General features: G+C 37.4%; 1 protein-coding gene across 2 annotated transcripts in view; it reads left to right on the top strand.

The window, feature by feature from the left end:
- The window catches only part of HACL1 (2-hydroxyacyl-CoA lyase 1), a 37,963-nt gene extending 26,451 nt beyond the window's left edge, over positions 1-11,512 (top strand). For both annotated transcript variants that reach the window (XM_070729323.1, XM_070729324.1), the window contains 9 exons: positions 234-369; positions 835-940; positions 2,324-2,407; positions 2,657-2,758; positions 3,568-3,722; positions 7,525-7,683; positions 7,835-7,942; positions 9,303-9,489; positions 9,739-11,512. In XM_070729323.1, the coding sequence (XP_070585424.1) occupies positions 234-369; positions 835-940; positions 2,324-2,407; positions 2,657-2,758; positions 3,568-3,722; positions 7,525-7,683; positions 7,835-7,942; positions 9,303-9,489; positions 9,739-9,771 (1,070 nt within the window). In that variant the 3' untranslated portion in view covers positions 9,772-11,512. The remainder of the gene's footprint in view (positions 1-233; positions 370-834; positions 941-2,323; positions 2,408-2,656; positions 2,759-3,567; positions 3,723-7,524; positions 7,684-7,834; positions 7,943-9,302; positions 9,490-9,738) is intronic.
- The last annotated feature ends 13,199 nt before the right edge of the window (positions 11,513-24,711 follow it).

Genomic DNA, 24,711 nt, shown 5'->3' with positions numbered 1-24,711 from the left:
AATACTACTTTAAATTAACAGTACTCTATGGCAAACGATTATCCTTTTGTATGCAAAACTTTACTCTATTAATATCAATCTATACATTATTTTTTTCTAACATTCAAATGAAGGTATAAGTGGTTCTTAATAAAATCATCAGTAAAAAGCGATACTGGATTGGTCAAAGAAAAGGTTGATATTGTACTAAAATAGTGTCATGGAGCTTTTATGGTAGTCGGTATGTCTCCTAGGTGCTGCTTATTCACGTGCTGAAAACAGCATCAGGAAATTGGTGGACCAGTGTGGGCTTCCATTTTTGCCTACACCAATGGGGAAGGGAGTTGTTCCTGACAACCATCCATATTGTGTGGCTGCAGCCAGATCTAGGTAAATACACAAATCAAGTGTTTCCTTCCAACCTTTAAAATCAAGAGTAAAGGGCATACTATTTATCATTGTTACAAGAGCCAAAATAACATAATAGTAAAGGTATTAAAATCACATTAGGAATTTATTGGGAGATAACTTATTCAGTAAGCCATAATTAAACAATTCACCTTAACAGTTTAGATAAGGTAGGAATCAATCCAAATCCAAATTGTTGTGAGCCGCCCTGAGTCTGTGGAGAGAAGCAGCATACAAATCTAAAAAATTATTATTATTATTATTATTATTATTATTATTATTATTATTATTATTATTATTATATCACCAAATTGTTAATACTTTGGCGTGATAGAGGATAACATTTAGTTAAAGTGATTAAAGAGCACAAAAATGTAATTGTTATTCTGTATATTTTTAATATATATGAAAATAATTTAATTGACTTATTTTCTTTTTAATGACTAGGGCACTACAGTATGCTGATGTGATAATATTACTTGGAGCTAGACTGAATTGGATTCTGCATTTTGGACTTCCACCCAGGTTTCAGCCAGATGTAAAAGTTATTCAGGTATTCAGACAAATCCTTTTAAAGACACATTCCAGAACTATTTTTAAATAGGGTGTCCTTCAAAGTACAAAGTTCTAGTTAAAGTACAATGCCCAAAATGTTTGATGCAATTTTCCATGTTTGCTGGGAACCTGGAACTTATAACATATTTAGAAAGCAGCAATTAGACAAGGAAGGCTGGTATACCCTGAGTGTATAGCGAGTGCAAGATTTACTGGAGACAGGATAGGTGAAAAATAATGCTGATGACACTAAATTGTTCCGGCTAGTGAAAAGTGAAACCGATTGTTGGGAGCTGCAAAAAATTCTCTCAAAATTGAGCAAGTGGGCAATAAAGTGTCAAATGCATTTTAACCTAAACAAGTGCAAAGTTATGCATATTGGGGCAAAGAATCCCAATTATACCTCCCAACTGATGGGGACCAAGCTTTCTGAGACAACCCAAGAAAGGGATCTTGGGGTTTTGGTGGAAGCTCAATGAAGATGTCAACTCAGTGCGCAGCAGCAGTAAAAAAACCAAATCATAGATAAGAAAGTGAGAGCAAATAAACAGAAATATTTCTTCACCCAGAGGGTCATTGGTTTATGGAATTCACTTCCAGAAGAGGTCGTGACAGCTATCAACCTGGATAGCTTCAAGGCAGGATTAGACAGATTCATGGATGCCAAGTGTATCGGTGGTTATTGAAATGGAAGTCCAAGTGCCACCTCTATGTTGGTTGGGGCAGGCAGGATTCCCTTAGGTACCATTTGTTGGGGGTCAAGGGAAAGGGAGGGTTTTGCCCTCTCTTTCTGCTCAAGATCCCCATGGACAATTGGTGGGCCACTATGTGACCCAGAATGCTGGACTCGATGGACTTTGGCCTGATTCAGCATGGCTCTTCTTATGTTCTTAATGTAACATCAGTTTACAAATTTCTTAATCATCCAAATACATCTGCATAGTTATTGTCAAAGACAGGATGTTAAACCAAGGAAATAATTTTTAACGAAGAACATCTAGTTCCTGATGTGATCAAGGATCTCTTTAATTTAAATTTTTCTTGAAAAACAGCCTCCTCTAAAGCACTTTAGAGACAAATTTTATTTGCCTCTCTGGATTTTTTTTTTCATTAGTTGAGTTTCATCTTATGTTTTTCCTTGCTTTTAGAGACAATTTGTCTTGTCAAGCCTGAGGTTTTTATGTGTAATGTGTTGTAAATTTTAGGCAAAAAGACAAAGAACAACTAAAAGGAAACAAGTAGTTCATTTTTTCCTTGTTCTAAACTAAAAATGAAAGTCCTGGTTAAAAAAAAAACCATTATGGCTTAAGTCACCATCTATTTTTTTTCCTGCAGGAAGATAATTCATTTGCTTCTTTGCTTTCTTGGTGTTTTTTCACAGGTAGACATTTGTGCTGAAGAGCTGGGAAACAATGTGAAGCCTGCTGTAGCCTTATTGGGAGACATAAAAGCAGTGACTAAGCAGGTAACATGCTCCCTTATGTAAGTGCCATCTTCTGTTGGTTGGATGTAGGAGCTGGGTTGAAGAATTTGATGGAAAATCATTTTGGTTGATGAATTGTCAGCAATCTGACCAAATGTGCACCAGTACATTGGAAAATGTAACAGTATATTTCTAAAGCTAATGATTTTTGTACAACAGATTAAGATATATATTATATATATACATCATATTCATATTATATTATTTACAAACATATTGCTATATTCTTAGCTTTTAGATGAATTGAACAAGAAGCTGTGGAAATACCCTTCGGATGCAGATTGGTGGAAAGACCTTCGAGCCAGAATGCAGAGCAATGAGGCAACAACTAAGGTATCGTTAATGACATTTATCAGGAAGGAGTTTGGCTTTAAAAAAAAGCAAAGTCACGTGATAATAAATATGTTAATAAATTTATCATTGCATGACATATTTCAGTATTATTCAGAAATATAAGCACGAATACCTCCATGGCTGGAAAAGATATAAACTATGAGGTGAGTAGAAAAGGAAATGAAGACTACTGCTTTTCTGAAAAAGCGTTTCCAATTCAAACAACTTCAACAAAGTTTAGTCAATTACAATTTAGTAAACTTCAATTGAAAGAATGGCTAAGGGCAATTGTACTAGTGTACCATTAAACAAAATCATTCCAAGGGTGTGACCTAAATCATTCAGGTTCCCAGCTTGAATCACAAAACAATATATCCTGGGATTTATGGCCTGCCTTACCTTCACTAAAATCAGCATCACTTCATGGTTTTGTTTTTTTTAAAAAAAATTGTCATGGAGAATGGACCAGAATTACCACATAGGACATTAGAAAGTGATAACTAATTACAAGAATTGTTTGACTGCAATTATTGCAATTGAAATTGGTGGAATAAATTACTGAATCCAGTGGGTTGATTACTTTTTCACATTGGTTTATTAGACACTGGGGAATTCAATGAAAAAAACAAAGTCTCCATTAAACTCTGGTTTTATTTATTCACTCAGATTCCATTGGTGATCAGAGATTCAAATGGGAAAAATGTATAAACATTAATAAAATACAAAATTCTGATTTTATAATATTTATATATTCAGGAACAGTTGAGGTAGCAGATTTTTAACATCATTCATTTTCTCGTTCACTTAAGGCACTATCACTAGAAAAACAGTTGCCAATGAATTACTATACTGTATTCCATCACGTGAGGGAACTTTTGCCAAAGGATTGTATTCTGATCAGTGAAGGAGCGAATACAATGGATATTGGGCGCACCATGCTCCCAAATTATCTTCCTCGGCACAGGTAAATATATATTTGCTTCCTTCTAAGTAAATATCTTGGCAATTTATACTCAATTTGCCCGGAAGGACAAATAAAGATGGTTTATATTTACTTTCCTGATATTAGCCCATGTTGATGAACACGCTATTTACTTCAGTTTACATGTTTTCCTCCATACTTTACTATTCAGATAAAAGTTCTTAGACAAATATAAAAAGAAAATATTATGTATATCATTCTTGTTATGCCAACATGGAATTCCAGAAAAGTACTGTTTCTTATTAGGAATAGTTTTCCCCACCATCAGGTTACACAATTAAAAAATTCCTATAAAATAATATGTGTTTTACAAAATTAGTTAAATAAATGGAACTAGCTTTCCGCAAATGAAATAATTTGTTCGATAAGACTTTTAATTCAACAGATAATGTCTAAAACATACCCATTTTCCTTTCCAAAAACTATAACTTTTAAAAGTTTTATCTGAAAGATTGGAGGATCTTCCAGAACAATCGGAAAGGTGAACCAGTATGCTTTCAGGAATTCTTCCCAAGAATTGAAATCCAGAATCAATAAAAAATTACTTGAAATCAAATTTACTTACTTACCGGTATTCTTTGAATTGAAACTTCTGTTGAAAATTGCAGTGTATACTTTATTTGGATGTCCAAAAAACTAACAGTAACAGTAACTTTTAATTTGATAATTTAATCTTGATTCAATTGATTTAGATCCATCTACAGTAGACATTTACCAATATGTTTTATATATGTATAAAATAAAGAAATGCCAATCTTATTTATAATGAGTCAGGTGATCTTCAGCAAAACAAATTCATTAGAACAGATTATATAAATTGAAACGAATTCTGTATTTAGTCTCGAATTATAAAGCACATTAGATAAATAATATATTCTAAGTAATAGTTTTCTTTGGTAATCAAGCAGTATAGTTAGTCCAAATGGGATTGGAAATTTCCTTGCTAAGCCATGTTCTTGTAAAGCTAATATCACATTGTTTAGCAGTAGCTGTCCTGGTTGCCATTATTACCCAAATATTGCATAGGTTGTTAAGTAGGGAGGAGTTCCAGACAAGGAGTGTCTGCTGCTTGAGTATTTTTGTGGGTGTTTTGGTATTGAGGGCAGATGCTAGAGTGCGCAGGATAACTGACGGGGGCTGTGGGAATTCTTGGTGCTGCAGGCAGGCACACTTTAGGGACTATAGGTGGATGGGAGGTGCTACAAGATCTCTGGTATGTCATATTCCATAGCAGAGTTCTTGAGAGAAAAAGTGGTGGGAGCAACTTGCAGTCTTCCCTATCAGCTTCATTATTGATTTTGCTTATGCACAGCTGAAAGTCGCAAATGGCAATGTGATTGTAGCTAGTTGTAACATCATACTCAAAAGATGCCAAGATTGTGCTTAAATTACTATTACATGACTTTATGGACGCTGTGAGAGTTGAAGATTTGCAGACTGGTTGCAATTCTCCTTTGATTAGTGCAATTGCAGTTTTGAACTGTTGCTGAACAAGTGGTTGTAACCCAAAGATCATCTGTGCTAAGTATACATGCAAGCATTGGAGCGTGACATTTTTAAAGCAGAAGTGAGTGACCTACGATATTTGTGTGATTAGATGTTTCTGTGTTCAGAGACCTTCTGCAAATAAATGATTCCCTCTGGGAAGAAATAAATTACAGACAAAAAAAAAGTTAGAATGAAAGAAAGAAAGTTTGAAAAAGGGGATCCAAGGGAGATAGAATTGATAGACATGTCCACTGGCTCATCAGTTTAAACAGCATGAACTTCGAAATATCATAATTCAATATGAAAGCAAGCAGCTAAAACAGTTGTGTTGTAATTAACTGATCATAGAAAAACTTTGAAATGCAGCTGATAATAAAAATTATCTATCTAGAATAGCTTTGTTCTTGTCACAAGCCCAGCGTTTATTAATTACAGTAGTACCTCTACTTACAAATTGAATTTGTTCCATGACCAGGTCCTTAAGTATAAAAGTTTGTAGAAAGAAGCAATTGGAGGGGTTTGAATGCTGTCTGGTGATGGGCACATTGATCACTGAGCACATTGTTTTATGTTGTGTGAATGTTTTATTGTAATAAAAATCAATAAAAATACTAGGAAAAAAAAGAAGAAGAAGCAATTTTTTCCATAGGAATCAATATAAAAGCAAATAATGTGTGCAATTGGAAAAACCACAGGAAGGCTGGAGGCCCTGTTTCATCCCAGGAGATTCCTAGAGAGGCCTTATGGAAGCTTCTCCCCGCCTTTTCTGGCCCTGTTTCCTCCCAGGTGATTCCTAGAGAGGCCCAACAGAGGCTTCCCCCCGCCTTTTCCGGCCCTGTTTCCTCCCAGGTAGTTCCCTAGAGCAGTGTTTTTCAACCAGTGTGCCGGGGCACACTAGTGTGCCGCGAGACATGGTCAGGTGTGCCGCGAAGCTCAGAGAGAGAGAGAAAGGAAGAGAGAGAGAGAGAAAGAAAGCAAGAGAGAAAGAGAACAAGAGAGAGAGAAAGAAAGCAAGAGAGAGAGAGAGAAAGAAAGCAAGAGAGAAAGAGAACAAGAGAGAGAAAGAAAGCAAGAGAGAGAGAAAGAGAACAAGAAAAAGAAAGCAAGAGAGAGAGAAAGAGAGAGAGAGAAAGCAAGAGAGAGAGAGAAACAGAGGGAGGGAAGGAGAGAGAGAGAAAGACATAGAGGGAAGTAGGGAGGGAGAGAGAGAGAGAGAAAAAAGGAGAGGAAGGAAGGAAGAGAAAGAAAGAGGGAGGGAGAGAGAAAGAAAGAGGGATGGAGAGGGAGGGAGAGAGAAATAATGTGAAAGGGAGGAAGAGAGAGAATTTTTTTGTCCAAACTTTTTTTAGCCCCCCCCCCCCGCTCAATGTGCCCCAGGGTTTCATAAATGTAAAAAATGCGGCTCAAAAAAGGTTGAAAGTCACTGCCCTAGAGAAGCCCCACAGAGGCTTCTCCCCACCTTTTCCGGCCCTGTTTCCTCCCAGGAAATTTATCTTATTTATTTATTCGATTTTTATGCCGCCCTTCTCTTCAAACTCAGGGCGGCTCACAACTTGTTAGCAATAGCACTGTTTAACAGAGCCAGCCTATTGCCCCCACAATCTGGATTCCTAGAGAGGCCCCACAGAGGCATCCCCCCATCTTTTCCGGCCCTGTTTCCTCCCAGGTGGTTCCTAGAGAGGCGCCACATAGGCTTCTCCCTGACTTTTCCAGTTACAGTTTCAGAGGCTCGGGTTTGTAAGTGGAAAATGGTTCTTGAGAAGAGGCAAAAAAATCTTGAACACCCGGTTCTTATCTAGAAAAGTTCATAAGTAGAGGCGTTTGTAGGTTCAGGTACTACTGTATTTGTATAAATCAGTATTATTTATCAATATTGTTGAGTCTATGTAAATAAATCTAACTGAGGAGAAATGCTGTCTCCGGGCAGAAAATGTAAATAAAACAAGGTCGCGTCTGATTGGCTCAGACGCATGACAGTTCCTTTTGGCGTGAGCCACAAACAGTATAAATAGAGCTGTATTTTCCACTGACAGCTCAGACGAGTTCCATGCTGAATGTCACTTTCAAAAAGAGCTAATAAAGGAACCGTCTACCGAGTGCTTGTCTGGTCTCACTTCATTTCAAATATATATATATTTATATATATATATATATATCTGGTATTGGTAAAGATATTCCCTATATTTTAAGAAGTTGAGATAATGGGTGTGAATTAAGAAACCTCCAACAGAAAACATTCTATGATGAAAAATATAAATTTATTTAAAATTTATATAAAAATATATATTCCTTGTAGGCTGGATGCTGGTACTTTTGGGACAATGGGAGTCGGACTTGGTTTTGCAATTGCAGCTGCTATGGTTGCTAAAACCTGCAATTCTGAACAGCGAGTGATCTGTATAGAAGGCGATAGTGCATTTGGTTTTTCTGGTATGGAAGTGGAGACTATTTGCAGGTAAAACTTTCGTACTGCCAAATTTTATTTTAAAACAAAAACAAAAGCATTTTGCTATACAAAGTGAGAGTTTCTACCATATTATAGTTAGAAAAATGTCCTTCAAATGGAAAACTCCTTCAGATGAGTTCCTTTTCATTAATCACTACAGGCATAACTTGCCAATCATTATAATCATAATAAACAACAATGGAATATACACTGGCTTGGGCTCAAACACTTGGAAGCATATGCTGGAGCTTGGAGAACCTTCTATATAGTAAGTAATTTGGCACTGACTTTCATTAGTCTTTAGAATGTTTAACTTGCTCTTACAAATTGGAAGTTGTACTTAAAGTATTAAAAGCTATATACAATAAAATGTAATTGTTTCAACTTCATCAAATTTTAATGAGTTAAATGAAATAAGGGTGGGTGCCATATTATTTATTTTATTTTATTTTATTAGATTTATAGGCCGCTCTTCTTGCGGACTTTTACTACTTCTCACACTAGCTGAAATTACCTGTGCTACATATAGCAGGAGCACCCTTCCTCCACAAATGTGTCTGTTATAGTTATTCTTCTAGGTCAATGTTTCTCAAATTTAGCAGCTTTAGCGGAAATTCTGAAAGTTAAAAAGTCCACATATCCTAAATTTGCCAGATTTGAGAAACAATAATCTAGATGCTTTAGAGTAGAAATTCCAGCTTTCTGTTCTGCAGTGGCCATGCTCCTTTGAGCAGTGGAACTTTCAAAACTTCAGGAGTATCCCAGGACACTCCTGTCTTCTGGAAGGAAAGATGGTCATGGTTTTGGTTTTCCATTTTTAATCGGAGAGATTCTCCTACTGAAAAATCAAAAATAACATGATGCTTTAATTAAGAAAGGAGAACCCCAGAATGGGATATACTTTACATTCCTAGCATTTCCAATCATTGTCAGAATGGCAGTGGTGAAATATCCTGCATCTAACTGCTTTTACCAGCTATCCCCATCTAAGATCTTGCACATTTCCAAACAGCTGCTGGGAATTCAGAAATGTGTAATCGCCTACTTCTGGAAGACACCAAATCGTAGACTTCTGGTGCAATCGATGCTGACCTATATAAGGAAAATGTTTGTATAAATAGAAAGTGGAGAAGATTATCGTGTTTATGATAGTGCTTACTTTAGATAAGTAAAATCTAAGTATGGAAAAGATGCACATTGAATAATTGCCATAGTCAATGATTTCGATAAAGGAAAATATTTGTAACTCAAGATTGAAATGAGGAGTTCTTCTTAATGCTTCCATTGTGGAAGCACTTCCATTCTGAGAACTTTAATTACTAAAAAAATCCTCTGAGACTTAAAAATCTATTAGAGAGCTTTGTTGAAATCATCCAGAATGCTTTGACACTGAACAGAAGAGATCAAAAAGCTGTTTCTCCACCATTGGGATTTCTTCTTCAATAAGATCCTGTCTTAATGTATATGCTCATAGTAATTAATTGGGTCCTGAACAATTTCCCTGGGGATTTGGGGAAAATGAAGTTCTATTTGTTTAGCAAATTAATAATGACCTTTTATGATGTTTGACTTCTTGCTTAAGATTCTTAACCCACTATACTAAGCCAAATCCTTTTACTTAATTTCAGTGCACCTCCAGTAGCTTTGTTGCCAGATGCTCGCTATGAGCAGATTATGTCTGCCTTTGGTGGCAAAGGGTTCTTTGTACAAACACCGGAAGAATTACAAGCTGCCCTGAAAATAAGCTTAGCAGAAAAGCTTGTCCCTTCTCTTCTTAATGTCATGATTAACCCACAATCAGACAGAAAAAAGCAAGTAAGTGTTTGTGGAATATGTCATTATTCTTGACTTTTTAATATTAACATTACTTCCATTATTTGACCAGTCCTGAATAATAGATCAGGATGTCATTTTTTACTAAACATTTACAAAATGATTGATGTTTAGAAAATCTTTAAGTATATCCTTGAACACTACAGTCTGCTATATCTTGTGTCAGTATAACATTTTTTTGTAGTTTCTTATCCTGAAATGTTGAATGTTGTTACTCCTTTGTATTCTCAGGATTTTCACTGGCTGACTCGTTCTAACATGTAACAGAAGATGAAAAGACTAGAAGCAAAATCTCTATGTACACTCAACAGATGTCCATATTCCACAGCATAATTACAATTGCTAGCTGTTCCTACAAATTGAATGAACATGTAGATTGCCAGGTGTAAGGAAGGATTTCTAGTTACATACAGATCTACATTTTGCCATTTTGGGAGAGAAAACACTTCCAAGTTCTAAATTATTTCTTTTTCCACTGTTTGTATCAGCTTTTGAAAGCATTTTATTGCCTGCCCATTGATCTTAAAAACAAGAGGTACATAACATCAATGTTCCCTCTAATTTTTTTCCCGGTGTGGACGGAAAAGTATAGTGTCTGAGCGGCAGTCCCTTTGGGACTGGGCGGCATAGAAGTATAAATAAACAAACAAACAAATAAACAAATAAATAAAAAGTTCCCTTCTTTTTATTAAAAGAAATTAACAATAAAACAAAACCAAAATCTATTACCATTATTACTATTTTCTCCTCTTTTTCCATCCCTGTCTCCTCCCCCCTTGTGTGTGTGTGTATGTGAACTCTTGAACCATTTCCAATAACAGGTGAGGGCTGTTGGAAATGGTTCAAGAGTTTGCACACACACACACACACACGATGCTGGGTTTTTTCCCCTCTGTTATTATTTGGGTGCTTTTTACCATATGCTTTAAATCAAGAGTCATTTCTCTCTTTCTCTCTCTCCCTCTTGCTGTCTCTTTTTCTCACTTTCTATCTCCCTCTCTTTCTATCTCGTTCTGTCTGTTGCTCTCTCTCTCTCTCTCACTCTTTGTCTCTTGTTTTCTTTCTCTCTATTGCTTTCTTTCTCTCACTCTATCTCTCTTGCTTTCTTTCTCTCTTGTTCTCTCTCTTGCTATCTCTCTATCTCCCCCCCTCTTTCTCGCTCTCTTACTTTCTCACTTTCTCACTTACTTTCTCTTACTTACTTTCTCTCTCCCTCTCTTTCCATCTTGCTCTGTCTGTTGTTCTCTCTCTCTCAGCAAGGGGGCTGCGAGAGCGCTTTCTCCGAGAGCTTCGGGAATGCCTGCCGTGCGTCTACTGCAGCCCCCTTGCTGAAAGCTCAGGACGAAAGCGCTCCCAGCGAAGGGGCTGCAAGAGGGGCGGGGCAGGCATTCCCAAAGGGCGCGGAGAAAACCCTCTCGCAGCCCCCTGGCTGGGAGTGCGGATGAGGAGGAGGAGAAGCCGCTGCCGCCACCGCCGCAGGAGAAGTCGCGCCCCAAGGCAGGAGGCGGAGAAAGCCAGAGAGGGGGTGGATCGGGCGGGAGGCAACGGCGAGAGGCCAGGGGCGTGAGGGGGCCGGAGGCACCGTGGGGAGGCGGGGGCGGCCGCATCTCCCTTTCCTTCCTCCCACAGGCTGGCAGGGGGATGGGAACCGCATGCGGCGCCACCACACTTTCGTCGCTCCCCGCCCCCAACTCCAATGCCCGGCTCCTTTTGCGCCCTTGGAAAAGGGTGCGCGGGGGGTATTACAGGGAACAGTGCATAACATACTGATTCACTTTTGCTTTCTATGTATTTTTACAATATGGGAATGCAATAGAGCCCTCTTTATGTCTTTCATTAGAGGAACTTTCCAAACTAGGTACCATTTAGATATATGATTTAACTCCTATTGAAATCCATAGTTGCTTAAAACAGCTGGGGTATGCGTTTTGCATCCTGATTCTAATTGCTCTTTTATAACACTGAATATTTTTTTCCAAATTAAATTACCTTGTTTTGTCTGTCACTTGTATTCTTGCATTCTTATTTATGTTTACTGTTTTAATTGGTTTTGTAGTACGCTTTACTAACCTTTATTGCATATCATCGAGTTTGTGTAAGTTGGGCAGCCATATACATTTTTTTAAGTCATATTGTTATTAATCTTCTCATAGGTATCATAGAGAAGTTAGCAAAGGGTTATTATTATAAAATTATTATATGAAAGCATTTTATTAATTTATATTTTACTACTAAATAGTTTGTGTATTTTAATCCAGAAAGATGCTGGATATGTTTCAATTCCAGATCTGCAATTTATAACATCCATTTGGTACAATTCTTTTGGGAATAAATCTATCTTCAAAGCATAGATAAAATCACCAGAGGGCGCCATTTATTCAAGATTCCTCTGAAAGTTAAAAAAAAAGTGAACTAATATGTGGTTTTTAAAGGAATTGTTTATTAGTTTGAATCAGAATCAGAATAGAGTTAGAATGGCCAATTCCTACTCAAGCAGGAAACCCTATACTAGTGATGGCAAACTTTTCCTGGCGTCTCTGTGTTGGAAGAAGCCTTCCCTCCCTTCTTAATGTTGATGTTATTCATCTGAACACAGCTGAGGGCTTCTTCCATGCAGAGACACCAGGGGGGAAAAGCCGAAAATTAGTGGATTCATACCAATATGGCTCTCTAGACCAGTGTTTTTCAACCAGTGTGCCATGGGACATGGTCAGATGTGCCGTGGAGAAATTAAACATGGGTCCCCAAACTGGCCCATGTGCCGGATACGGCCCGTGGAGGCCATTTATCTGGCCAGCCGTCTCCATCCGAACATAAACATTCCACTCACAATCCCTCCAGCTATCAGCGTCAGGAAGAGCGGAGGCACAGGGAACGTTCACTGACCAATCACCTTCAAGGATTCATCCCGACCACTAGCGATGAACCAAAAGCAGGCCGCCTCTCATCCACACCCAGGAAGGTACCCACTTAGGCTGCTGTGCACTTGTCATTGTGTGGCCGGCGCGAATAGTTGAAGCCGCTACTCCTCCCCAGTGTCCCGATTTCTAATCCTGGTCAGGACTGGAGGTAAATGTTGCCACCACTAGATGAAGCCTCAGCCTCAGCTGGTTATGTCTACCCTGATGGAGTATATAGATATTTGACCTTTTTCTTTTTATAAGAGGCCCCCGCAGAGGATGATATACAATGCATCACAATGCTATATGTATAATATGTACTGTGTTAGAGTGTCATTTTGGTTGGTGTAGTCCCCAGGATTTTGTAAATGTAAAAAATGTGCTGTGGCTCAAAAAAGGTTGAAAATCACTATTCTAGACCACACCGGTATGAACTGGTAGGTGAAAATACTGCCCAAAGGAGCAAACCTGAAGTGCATTTTTCCAAACTTGTTGGGGGATTTTTGTTGCTTCTGGGGATTCAGGAAAGCTTTCAGAGAACAAAACTGCCTTTCCCAAGGCCAAAAATCAGCTGGCCAGCACACACATGTCGGCTGGGGCTGAAACATAGAAAAGCCTTGTGTGCCTTCCTATATAGTTGCACATGCCATAGGTTCGCCATCACGGCTCTATACCGCTTCAGACAAATGGTTGTTCAATCTCTTCTTAAAAATTTACAGTGCTGGAGCATCTGCATGAATCCCAGCGACCGGTTAGGTCCCACAGAGTTGGCCTTCTCCGGGTCCCGTCGACGAAACAATGTTGTCTGGCGAGGCCCAGGGGAAGAGCCTTCTCAGTGGCGGCCTCAACCCTCTGGAATCAACTGCCCCCCCCCCCCCCCGGAGATTAGAATCGCTCCCACCCTCCTTGCCTTTCGCAAACTCCTTAAAACCCACCTCTGCCATCAGGCATGGGGAAATTGGTTCCCCTGGGCCATTTCCGTTTTATGTATGGTTTGTCTGAGATGTATGACTCTTTTTTATATTAAGGGGTTTTTAATTGTTTTTAACTATTGGATTTGTACTGTTTTCTTGTTGTGAGCCGCTCCGCGTCTTTGGAGAGGGGCGGCATACAAATCTAAATAATAATAATAATAATAATAATAATAATAATAATAATAATCCACAACTTCTAGAGGCAAGTCATTCCACTGATTAATTATTCTGCTAGGAAATTTCTCCTTTGTTTTAAGATGTACCTCTCCTTTATCAGCTTCCATCCATTGCTTCTTGTTCTGCCTTCAGGTGTTTGGAGAACAGCTTGATTCTTCTTTGTGGCAGCCCCTTAAATATTCAAACGCTGCTATCATGTCACCCCTAGTCCTTTCATTAAATCAGGCATACTCAATTCCTGCGATTGTTCTTCTATGTTTCAACCTCCAGTCCCCTAATCATCTTCATTGCTCTTCCCTGTACTCTTTCTAGAGTCTCAACATCTTTTTTACACGGTAGCAACCAAAACTGGATGCAGTATTCCAAGTGTGGTATTATACAATGGTTCTAATGTTTGATGTTAGTACATTAAATTTGTACATTTTTACAAATTTGTAAATTTGTATAAGTTAGTACAGGGCGGCATAAAAATCAAATAAATAAATTTGATTTGATCCATCTGTACATTAGATCCATATTTCCCCTGATATATAAGCCACATTTCATGCGTCAGGTGAAATAGTCTGGGATTAAAGTGGAAAAAAATTAAAAAGTATGCGGTTGTATTAAGTAATCAACCAGGCAATAGATTGAAAATGGCCTTACAGAGTATAGTGATGCACACTGATTCAGGTACCGGTAATTGTCATATCCTTGGTAGTGATTAGCACATTTTATTCCACTATGCTTCCTTATCATCAATGTTCCCTCTAATTTTTTTCCGGTATGGGCATAAATGTATAGTGTCTGCATATTTTCATGCCTGAGCAGAGCACCTGATTTTTTTTCACCCAAGACAACTTGTTGCGCAATTATTTGCATCGTGGTGCTGGGGCAAAATAAGGTCCCTTTGCACTATGTTATTCTGTTATTCTGGTTGCCTAATTATTGACATCACTAGCATACAAAGATTCCAACTGAAATTAGCATGGTCAATAATTTAAAGAACAGAGGGCACAGAAGCTTGTCTAAATAAATAGGCAAACTTAGATCAGCCAATGTGCAAGGGAAGAAACCATGTTATATCTTATTTGTTAAGCGAACTAAATTATGAATGGAAATAATAGATTTATAAGACATATTTGCTCCCAACTAGTATATTATGTTCACAGAATAGTTTTTATTTCTTGCACCTTTCCATTTTCGGGCCTATTACTTCCTCCCCTTTCTAAATCTATTCCTCAATATCTTTTTTAAAATTCCTTCTTTTATCGTAACCAAAAACCTCTAAAAATGTCATTAGGTATGTAATCAAACCTGTTATCTTCATCTTCATTACAATATCATTATAATTTTCTTAATAATTGGGATTTCATGTATTATTTCAAAACATTGCTTAAATCAAACCTCCACATGATAAATATTCAGATTTTTCATTTAAAACATATTCCATAAGTTAAAATCATTACTATCTCAATAGGTCACTAAATAACAATTCAGGGTTACTCAATCATTAATTGTAAAATCTTTCTTCTACAAGATGATATTTATCTTGTAGAAGGAGAAACCACACTCCCAAAAAAGTAAATGTATTCATATTAATTACATAGAACAAATGATTAATGCCAAAATTCATACTATTAGAATGAATTGAATGGATTTGAATAGATTGGAATAGAATAGATTGGAATAGAATAAGGTAGGGTAGGATAGAATAGAATAGAACAGAACAGAGATAAGAATAGAGCAGAGTAGAATATACAGAACAATAGAATGAAGAATGAATAGAACAGAAAAGAGATTGGAATAGAGATTAGAGTAGAGCAGAACAGAATAGAATATAGAATAGAGATAAGAGTATATAAAATAATAGAATAGAATGAAGAATGAATAGAACAGAACATACATTTGATCTTTTTATTAAATATCCTGTTCCAAATAATCATAGGCACCTATCTCCCAACTATTAGTGTATCAACATGGTAACATCATGGATAGAAGGGAATGAAGGGGTATAGTGAATTGTGTTGGTCTAAGGTGGAATTAGATTTCTTTTTCATTTCTCTTGTGTTTCCCATTTATTTTGCCCACTATTGATCTTGCTGCTTCTGCGTTTTGCACAATGTTGCTTTTCCTGTTAGGAAATAGCATGATGGATATGTTGCTTTGTAAGTATGTTTCTTTTTCTCCAACAAAATAATTGGTAGTAGAAGTAAAATAATCAGAACATAACGTATTGATAGCAAAGATGCACAAATGTTAAAAGTGTATTATGAAAACTCAGAAATCTTGATTGAAGATTTAAGCTTTATTTTTGCTTGAGGGTCCACAGAAATCCAGCTCTCAGAGGTGTGACATAGCTTGGCAGAAATATTGTTCTGCTTTATAAGTAAATTATTGAAAATGGGAAGCATTTTAAGGAGATTGAGATTGATATGTGCACAAGTTCATTGTAAGAAATGTTTTTTATCCTATATGTTTGTATACTTATAAAATACTGTGACTTATTGGGACATACAAGCAATTGAACATTAAGGTTAGCAAACAAGAGTACTGTGTATATGTGAAAGCTGTCCTCAGGACAGCTTTCACATATACACAGTACTCTTGTTTGCTAACCTTAATGTATATGTGAAAGCTGTCCTGAGGACAGCTTACAACAGGTGGTGACTGCAGGGTAAACGAATTCTGGAAAACTGTCAAAAACACTTCAGAGAAATCGCTAACATTGAATTTCTATGCTCACTAATTCCTGATAGCTTGCCCAATGCTGGTCCAGTTGCACACATCTTGCTAGTAGAAATGACAAAGGAACTTGTGACAGGAAGAAATGCCAGGCCCTGATGACCTACCAGCAGACATTTTGAAGCTGGAGAAATTTAGCGGCGAAGCAGCTAATTGCAAACAAATTTCTTGAATCCATTGTGGACTCTGGACACATAGCTGCTAATTGGGTCACAAGTATCATATTTCCTCTCTTCAAGAATAAGGGTGACGCAGAAGATTGCTCTAACTATTGATCAATTCAAAGATTCTAGCAATCTTCATGGCTAATGGAGAAACACTGAAAAAGGGCAACTATTGTGCTTAGCTTTTCTCTATCTTGAAAAAGCCTTAGCATCAGCTAATCTGGCATGTGCTATGTGATCATGGTGTGCCCAAGCAACTGATTAAATGTGTCTAGATCAGTGGTTCTCAACCTGGGAGTCGGGACCCCTTTGGGGGTCGAAGGACCATTTCACAGGGGTCGCCTAAGACCCTGGGGGGAAAAGGCAAATTTCTCCTGGTGTTAGGAACTAAAGCTTCTATTCTGGCGCCTTGGAACGTATTTTTACAATATGACCAATCAGGCGTTTACAGTGGGGAGTGTCCCGCTGACCTTCCTGCCAATCAGCCTCAAGCTCTGTTGGGAGAATTGGCACTAGATTTATGGTTGGGGATCACCACAACAGGAGGAGCGCCTTAATTAGATCACAAGTTACAGGGAAATATCAGGGAATTTCAAAATGCTTTCTCCCTGGACACCCTGGTAGAAGGCCAAAGCAAAGATGGCAGTTTTGAAAAATAACCCAGTTGGATCCAGATACTTCATTTGATCTTGCAAGATGAATTTTTTCAGTCTGAAAAGTGGACCTTGCACCTGTAGGAATAACACTACAAAGAGAGGGAGATAAGGGGTCGCAGCATTAGAAAGGTTGAGAACCACTGGTCTAGATACTTTATACAAATAAAACAGATGCAAATACAAGCAGCCAGGTGAGATGCATTGCAGGCCTTAGCTTTCCTGTGAAAGTTGATGTTCCCCAAGACTCAGCATTATCACTATTGCTGTTCATTCTTATTATGGTTACTATCATGAAAGAACTGCAGTATGCAGTAGAGAAGAACTAAGGCAACATGTGTAGATATGGAATAATTGCCAATTTGGCCTGTGCCTCAACTTCAAGAAAACTGAATACATACAAACCTGCCAAGCACTTTCACCATACAAGAGCCGGGGTAGGTAGAGTGCTGTACTGCAGACCACTGAAGCTGACTGTAGATCTGCAGGTCAGTGGTTCAAATCTCATCACCGTCTCAAGGTTGACTCAGCCTTCCATCCTTCCAAGGTGGGTAAAATGACCCGGATTGTGGAGGCAATATGCTGGCTCTGTTAAAAACATGCTATTGCTAACATGTTGTAAGCTGTCCTGAGCCTAAGGAGAAGGGTGGCATAAAAATTGAATAAATGAATGAATGCAAGTCAGTGGTAAAATAAGGAAGACCAACATCTTCTATTATTTAGGACTCCATCTACAAAGTGACAGCAGCATTAATGACAAAGTGCATGAAAGAGTGAAGTATGACTACAACGGAAGGATATCACTGGAGTAATCTGAAGCGACACATGCTAATCTACCTGAAAACGAAGGTATATAAAACAATGGTACGGCCAGTAGTTTTATATGGTGCTGAGATCTGGCCACTACCAAATTCATTGAGCACTCTTTATGGGGCATGTGCATGCTTGGAGATGTGCATGCTTTGCTGGTCATTAAGTGTTTTTCTTGTCAGCAAGGAGGCAGTGCAGCACCAAATAGGCATTGTGCCAATATTTAAGAAAATGCAGGAGAAATGCCTATACTGTAGTACTATGGCCATGTCCTGTGAGTAGCACACTCACTGTTCCTTGCATTGCCTTCCACTTTAGCACAGATGGCAATGTAGAACAGGGTGTCCAGCAAACCTGGAAATCAGGGAATTATCAGGGAAATTGTCGGTTCAGGAAATATCGGAATTATCAGAGAATTAGTGAAAAAAAACGAAAGAAATCAGGAAGAAAAAAAACTGAATTAAATGTTGAAAAGTCAGGAAAAAATCATGCTAAAAAAACCGGATCACGTTGCCTGGCAGAGTCAAGCAAAAATGAGCATAACTGTGGCAACAACTTGCTTCCTCAGCTATCAATATTTCTCCATGGCTTAGCCGTTTGTTATGACATCATCTACAACCGCGCCTTAATTATATCGCAAGTTACAGGGAAATACAGTGATACCTCGTCTTACAAACGCCTCATCATACAAACTTTTCGAGATACAAACCTGGGGTTTAAGATTTTTTTGCCTCTTCTTACAAACTATTTTCACCTTACAAACCCACCACTGCCGCTGGGATGCCCCGCCTCCGGACTTCCGTTGCCAGCGAAGCACTCGTTTTTGTGCTGCTGGGATTCCCCTGATGCTCCCTTTGCTGGGAAACCCCACCTCCAGACTTCCGTTGCCAGCGAAGTGCTCGTTTTTGCGATGCTGGGATTCCCATGCTGGGATTCCCCTGCAGCATGGCAAAAACACAGAAGTCTGGAGGTGGGGTTTCCTATGGAGGGGATCCTCAGGGGAATCCCAGCAGCACAAAAACGGCTGGCAAAAGCGGTGATTTTGGGCTTGCACGCATTAATCGCTTTTCCATTGATTCCTATGGGAAACATTGTTTCATCTTACAAACTTTTCACCTTAAGAACCTCGTCCCAGAACCAATTAAGTTTGTAAGACAAGGTATCACTGTATCAGGGAATTTCAGAATGCTTTCTCCCTGGACACCCTGGTAGAAGGCCAAAGCAAAGATGGCAGTTTTAAAAAATAACCCAGTTGGATCCAGATACTTCATTTGATCTTGCAAGATGATTTGTTTCAGTCTGAAAAGTGGACCTTGCACCTGTAGGAATAACACTACAAAAAGAGGGAGATAAAAGGAGGGAAGTAGTATGAAATATAGAAGGAAAACAGCAGATAAAAGTACAAAAGATGCAAATTTAGGATATTTGTTTATGGCATTTTGGACAGAAATGTATAATTATGTATGTTTTGATATTATAAGTAGGGAAGTTTATGTAAAAATCATGAAAAAAAGTTAAAAAAGAAAGATGATGATGATACTTAAAATTTACAAACTTTATAAATAGAATAAAAAAATAGAAATTTTATTTTCTAGGCTACCACTAATTCACTTTGTCTCCATTTCACATTTAAAAGTAACTTGAAGTAGGAGCTTCATCTCACTGTTTGCACTGCACTTTTAAAAACTGTTTGATAAGATTATTAATAAATGAAAGTTGTGTACTTTCAGAGGAAACTAAGGTTATAGCCCATGCATTATCTTCCATTCTTAACCACAGATGAAAAAGTGTCAAGTTAAAATTGAGGAGGCATAAAAAACCAATTCTTTATTGAACCACTGCCAACTCAAAAAGAAGTCACAATAATCAGGGTGGGTTCCAATTTTTTTTACTACCAGAAAAGTAGAGCTATGCTGAATCAGGCTGTGTCACATAGTGGCCCACCAATTGTACATTGGGATCTTGAGCAGAAAGAGAAGGCAAAACCCTCCCTTTCCCTTGACCCCCAATAAATGAATCCTGCCTGCCTCAACCAACATAGAGGCGGCACATGGACATTCATTTCAATAACCACCGATACACTTGGCATCCATGAATCTGTCTAATCCTGCCTTGAAGCTATCAAGGCTGACAGCTGTCACGACCTCTTCTGGAAGTGAATTCCATAAACTAATGACCCTCTGGGTGAATAATTACTCTATTCCCTTTATTTGTCCTCACTTTCTTACCTATGAGATTTAGGGAGTGCCTCTCGTCTTATTATTGTGTGATAGAGAAAATAATTTGTTTCTATCCACCTTTTGAATCCCATGCATGATTTTATACACTTCGATCAAGTCACCTTTTCCAGTTCCATTATATCCTTCTTGAGGTGCAGTGACCAGAATTGTACACAGTACTCTAAGTGTGGTCTCACCATTGATTTGTCCAACACCAACGTATTTTCGATTCCCTTCCTAATCATGCCAAGCATGGAATTTGCTTTTTTTTTTTTTTTTTACTGCTGCTGTGCACTGGGTTTACATCTTCATTGAGCTGTCCACCAAAACCCCAAGATCCCTTTCTTGGGTTGTCTCAGAAAGTTTGGTCCCTATCAGTTGGTAGGTATATGGCTAGCCCATAAATTAAAGATGATGAAGAAGAATGATATATACAATTTTTAGAAGGCAACAAAGGAAACAAACAATTTACAATATATATATAGGAACTATATAAAAAAGAAGTTAAACATATATCAATAAAGCAAATGTAGGAGAAATATCAGAAATAGATAGATTAGTATTAAACAAAAAAATAACTCTGCTTGAACTAGAAAACGTAATAATAAAACAAAAAAACAAATCACCAGGACCGGATGGTATGCCTACTGAATTTTATAAAGAATTAAAAGACTCCTTAGGAAAAATATTATTAGCTATATATAATGAGGTTTTAGAAAAAGGAATAATGCCAAGATCTTGGACAAAAGCACTAGTAAGTTTGATACCGAAAAGCAATTTAGAAAAACAATACAAAATTATAGGCCCATATCATTACTTAACCCCTATGACAATCATTAAGTGTCGTACCACATGATTCTTGCCAAATGTATATTTTATTTTATGTACGCTGAGAGCATATGCACCAAGACAAATTCCTTGTGTGTCCAATCACACTTGGCCAATAAAAAATTCTATTCTATTCTATTCTGTTAACGTAGACTACAAAATTTTTATGATCATCATGGCAAATAGAATAAAATTAATTTAAAATAATAGGATTCCCACATATCAAAACGGTTTCCTTCCAGGCAGATACACTAGAAACAATACAAGGACAGTGTTGGACATATTTTTATATTTTTAGACGCACAAAAAGCATTTGACAATTTGAGATGGGAATTTATGCATGAATTAATAAAACAAATGAAATTTGGCTCTAATTTTGTTAGAATGATAGAAAACATTTACCACACCCAATCTGCAGGAATTATGATTAACGGAGAACTAACTGAATAATTTCAGATCTGGAAAGGTGTACGTCAGGGATGCCCCCTATCACCATTGTTATACATCTTATCTACTGAAACAATGTTAAATCAAATCATGAGTAACCCAGAGATCAGAGGATTGAAAATTAAAGGGGAAGAATTTAAACTTCAAACATACGCAGATGACTTAGTCTTTATATTAGAAGACCCGCTGGAAACTGGAAAACGTTTAATGAAGGAGATACGATGATGTGGCAGGATTAAAAATAAACAAAAAACTAAAATTATGACTAAAAATATGAACTATAAACAAGATCGAGAACTAGAAAAAGTTTTGGAGATACAAATTGTTAAGAAAGTTAAATATTTGGATACAGTATTAACAAAAAAATGTAGTACGATTAAAGAAGATAATTATAATACATTAATAAAAAAAAGTAGAGGAACAATTAATTAGTTGGAATAAACTCCACATTTCCTTGTTAGGAAGAATCTCCACAATCAAAATGGCAATTTTACCAAAATTCCTTTATCTCTCTCAAACTATTCCAATAAAATTAAACAACCAATTCTTTACTGAATTAAATAGAATAATTTCCAAATTTGTATGGGGAGACAAAAGGGCAAGGATAAAAATAAAATGGTTACAAGACAAATCCAAACAAAGTGGACTCGGACTCCCAGATTTTGAAACCATTACCAAGCAGCTACTCTTCTCTGGATTAAAAATTGGATAGAACTCAAAAAAGAAAGAATGTTAATATTGGAGGAACATGATATATTATGTAGATGGCATGGTTCCTCTGGAACGAAAAAAACCCAAAATTCTGACATTTTTCAAAACCACACCATAAGGTATTCACTATTGACAACATGGTTAAAAATTAAAGAAGAACATTATATAAAAATACCAAGGTGGTATTCTATCATAGAGGCGTTAACAAATCCAAATGGCAGAAAGACAAAAAAGAAATATCGGGATCCAAGAAAAATTTACAAACTTGGACAAATTAGTATTAGGAGAAGAAAAAAACTTTATAACAAGAATATACAACTTCTTGATAGAATATAAAATGGAAATCGAAATATAACTCAGTTAAAAAAATTGGTAAATTATAATCAAATATTAGATTAAAATGGAAATATTAAATCAAGACAACAATTAATAGAACAAGACTTAAATTAAATTAAATTTTAAAAAATTAAATTAAATTAAAATTAAATATTGAGTGATGGCCATACACCCAAATACACTCGAAATGGCAGAAAGACAAAAAAGAAATACCGGGATCCAAGAAAAATTTACAAACTTGGACAAATTAGTATTAGGAGAAGAAAAAAACTTTATAACAAGAATATACAACTTCTTGATAGAATATAAAATGGAAATAGAAATAGTCAAAGGAAATATGATTATCTGGGCAAAAAACATCGGGCACAGCATATACTGTACTTAGAACAATGGGATAAGATCTGGTCAAAAAATTACAAAATAACAGTCCACGGCATATAAAGAGAATATTTTTAAAATGTTCTACAGGTGGCATCTATCACCATCAAGACTAGCAAAAATTTGCCCCAAATTAAAACCTGATTACTAGAGATGCAGAAACAAAAATGGAACTTTTTTCCATATGTGGTGGACATGTCCTGAAATTAAGAAAGTTTGGAACAAAATTAAATTATGGATTTATGAAATTACTAAAATAAGACTTAAATTAAAACCAGAGACCTTTCTTTTAGGTATAATAATTCTAAGAATTTAAAAAAATATTATTATTTGTTCCAACATATAATCACAGCAATTAAAATATGTATCGCACTAAATTGGAAAAAAGAAGATATACCGACAGAGAGAGACATGATTTAAAAAATACTTGACTGTACAGAACTGGACAAACTAACACAAGAACTTAAAAATAAAGACGAGTCAGGCTATTACGATACTTGGAAAGAATTTTACACATGGGTTGACAATAGAAGAAATAATAGCTGTAAATAATATATATTATGTTTATTAAATCTTAGAATTTTTTATAAATTAAGATTTAGAGTTGATTATAATCCTAAATGTCACTATATTGCTTAAATATTAAGATAGAACTTAACTGCTGTTGTTACAGGCTGCAAATACATACTAAGAAAGAACTGACTTGAGTTTCAGTTCAGGGGAGGGGGAGGGTTAGGGCTGTTTTGTCGGTTTGTGTTGTTTAGTACTTCAAGTCATATGTATAGTCAAAATCAATAAAACTTAATACAAATCATTTTAAACAACAATGCTCTTGCTTAGCAACCAAAATTTTGGGCTCAGTTGTGATCATAAGTCAAAAACTCAACTATTTTTTTCTTTCTGTTTCTGTTTCTTCTCTCTCCCTTCTTTCTCCCCTTTTCCGCCCCCCCTCACACACACACACCTACCTGCCCTGGGCACAAAGTATCTATTGTTACAGAAGTTTTCATTTCTCTCTATAATACATCTGATACTAATCAATGCCCTATCTCTCAACTATGTAATGCCTATGCATATTTACTTGGCAATAAGACTACTCTCTTTCAGTGGGATATACTCCTAATAGATAATAGGCTCTAAGTAAAAATTTTACGTTAACAAAATTTATACCTAAACAACACAATATAGGGGGGAAATCATAGCAATAGTCTGAGCTATGCTTTTCTTCTTTAAATAAAAGTACAGTGCTACCTCTTCTTACGAACTTAATTCGTTCCGTGACCAGGTTCGTAAGTAGAATGCGTTTGGAGTGAGCGGCAATTTTTCCCATAGGAATCAATGTAAAAGCGAATAATGCGTACAATCAGAAAACTCACCCCTTTTGCCTTATTACTGCCGACATTTGGATCCTTGTTTGGGGGTGGAAGGAGGGTGGGGAAGACAGCGGAGGCTGCCCGGAAGGAGCCTCGTGGGTGGATTGACACGCATGGGACTTGTCAGCTGGCGGGGCTTCCACCCTCCTAGAAAGTTTTCGGTGACGGCGGCAAAGGAGAATCCCAGCGCATCAGTTTCAGACAAGGGCGGTTGAATTGCAACTGCTGCCCGCCAGGACCCTCTGAAGCTGGCTTGGCCGCACCTGCATCCTACCTCCTTTTGCCCGGTGGGTGATGAAGTGCTTGGGGGAGATGTCCAGTTCAGAGTCTAGAGTCCCCTCCCCTTGATGCCCCCAAGCTGAGTCGGCAGCTCCCTGTTCCTCTGAGCCTCCCCTCAGAAATTCCGAAGCCGGGATGCCACCACTGTAGCTCCGTTCCCGGCCCATAACTTCGCTTCACAAACGCCTCACAAACTCTCCCCCCCCCACTGCAAGTGAGTGGAGATGTGCG

This window comes from Erythrolamprus reginae, chromosome Z (assembly GCF_031021105.1).
Source record: "Erythrolamprus reginae isolate rEryReg1 chromosome Z, rEryReg1.hap1, whole genome shotgun sequence".
Classification (NCBI taxonomy): domain Eukaryota; kingdom Metazoa; phylum Chordata; class Lepidosauria; order Squamata; family Dipsadidae; genus Erythrolamprus; species Erythrolamprus reginae.
This window is presented reverse-complemented; position numbering and strand designations above follow the sequence as displayed.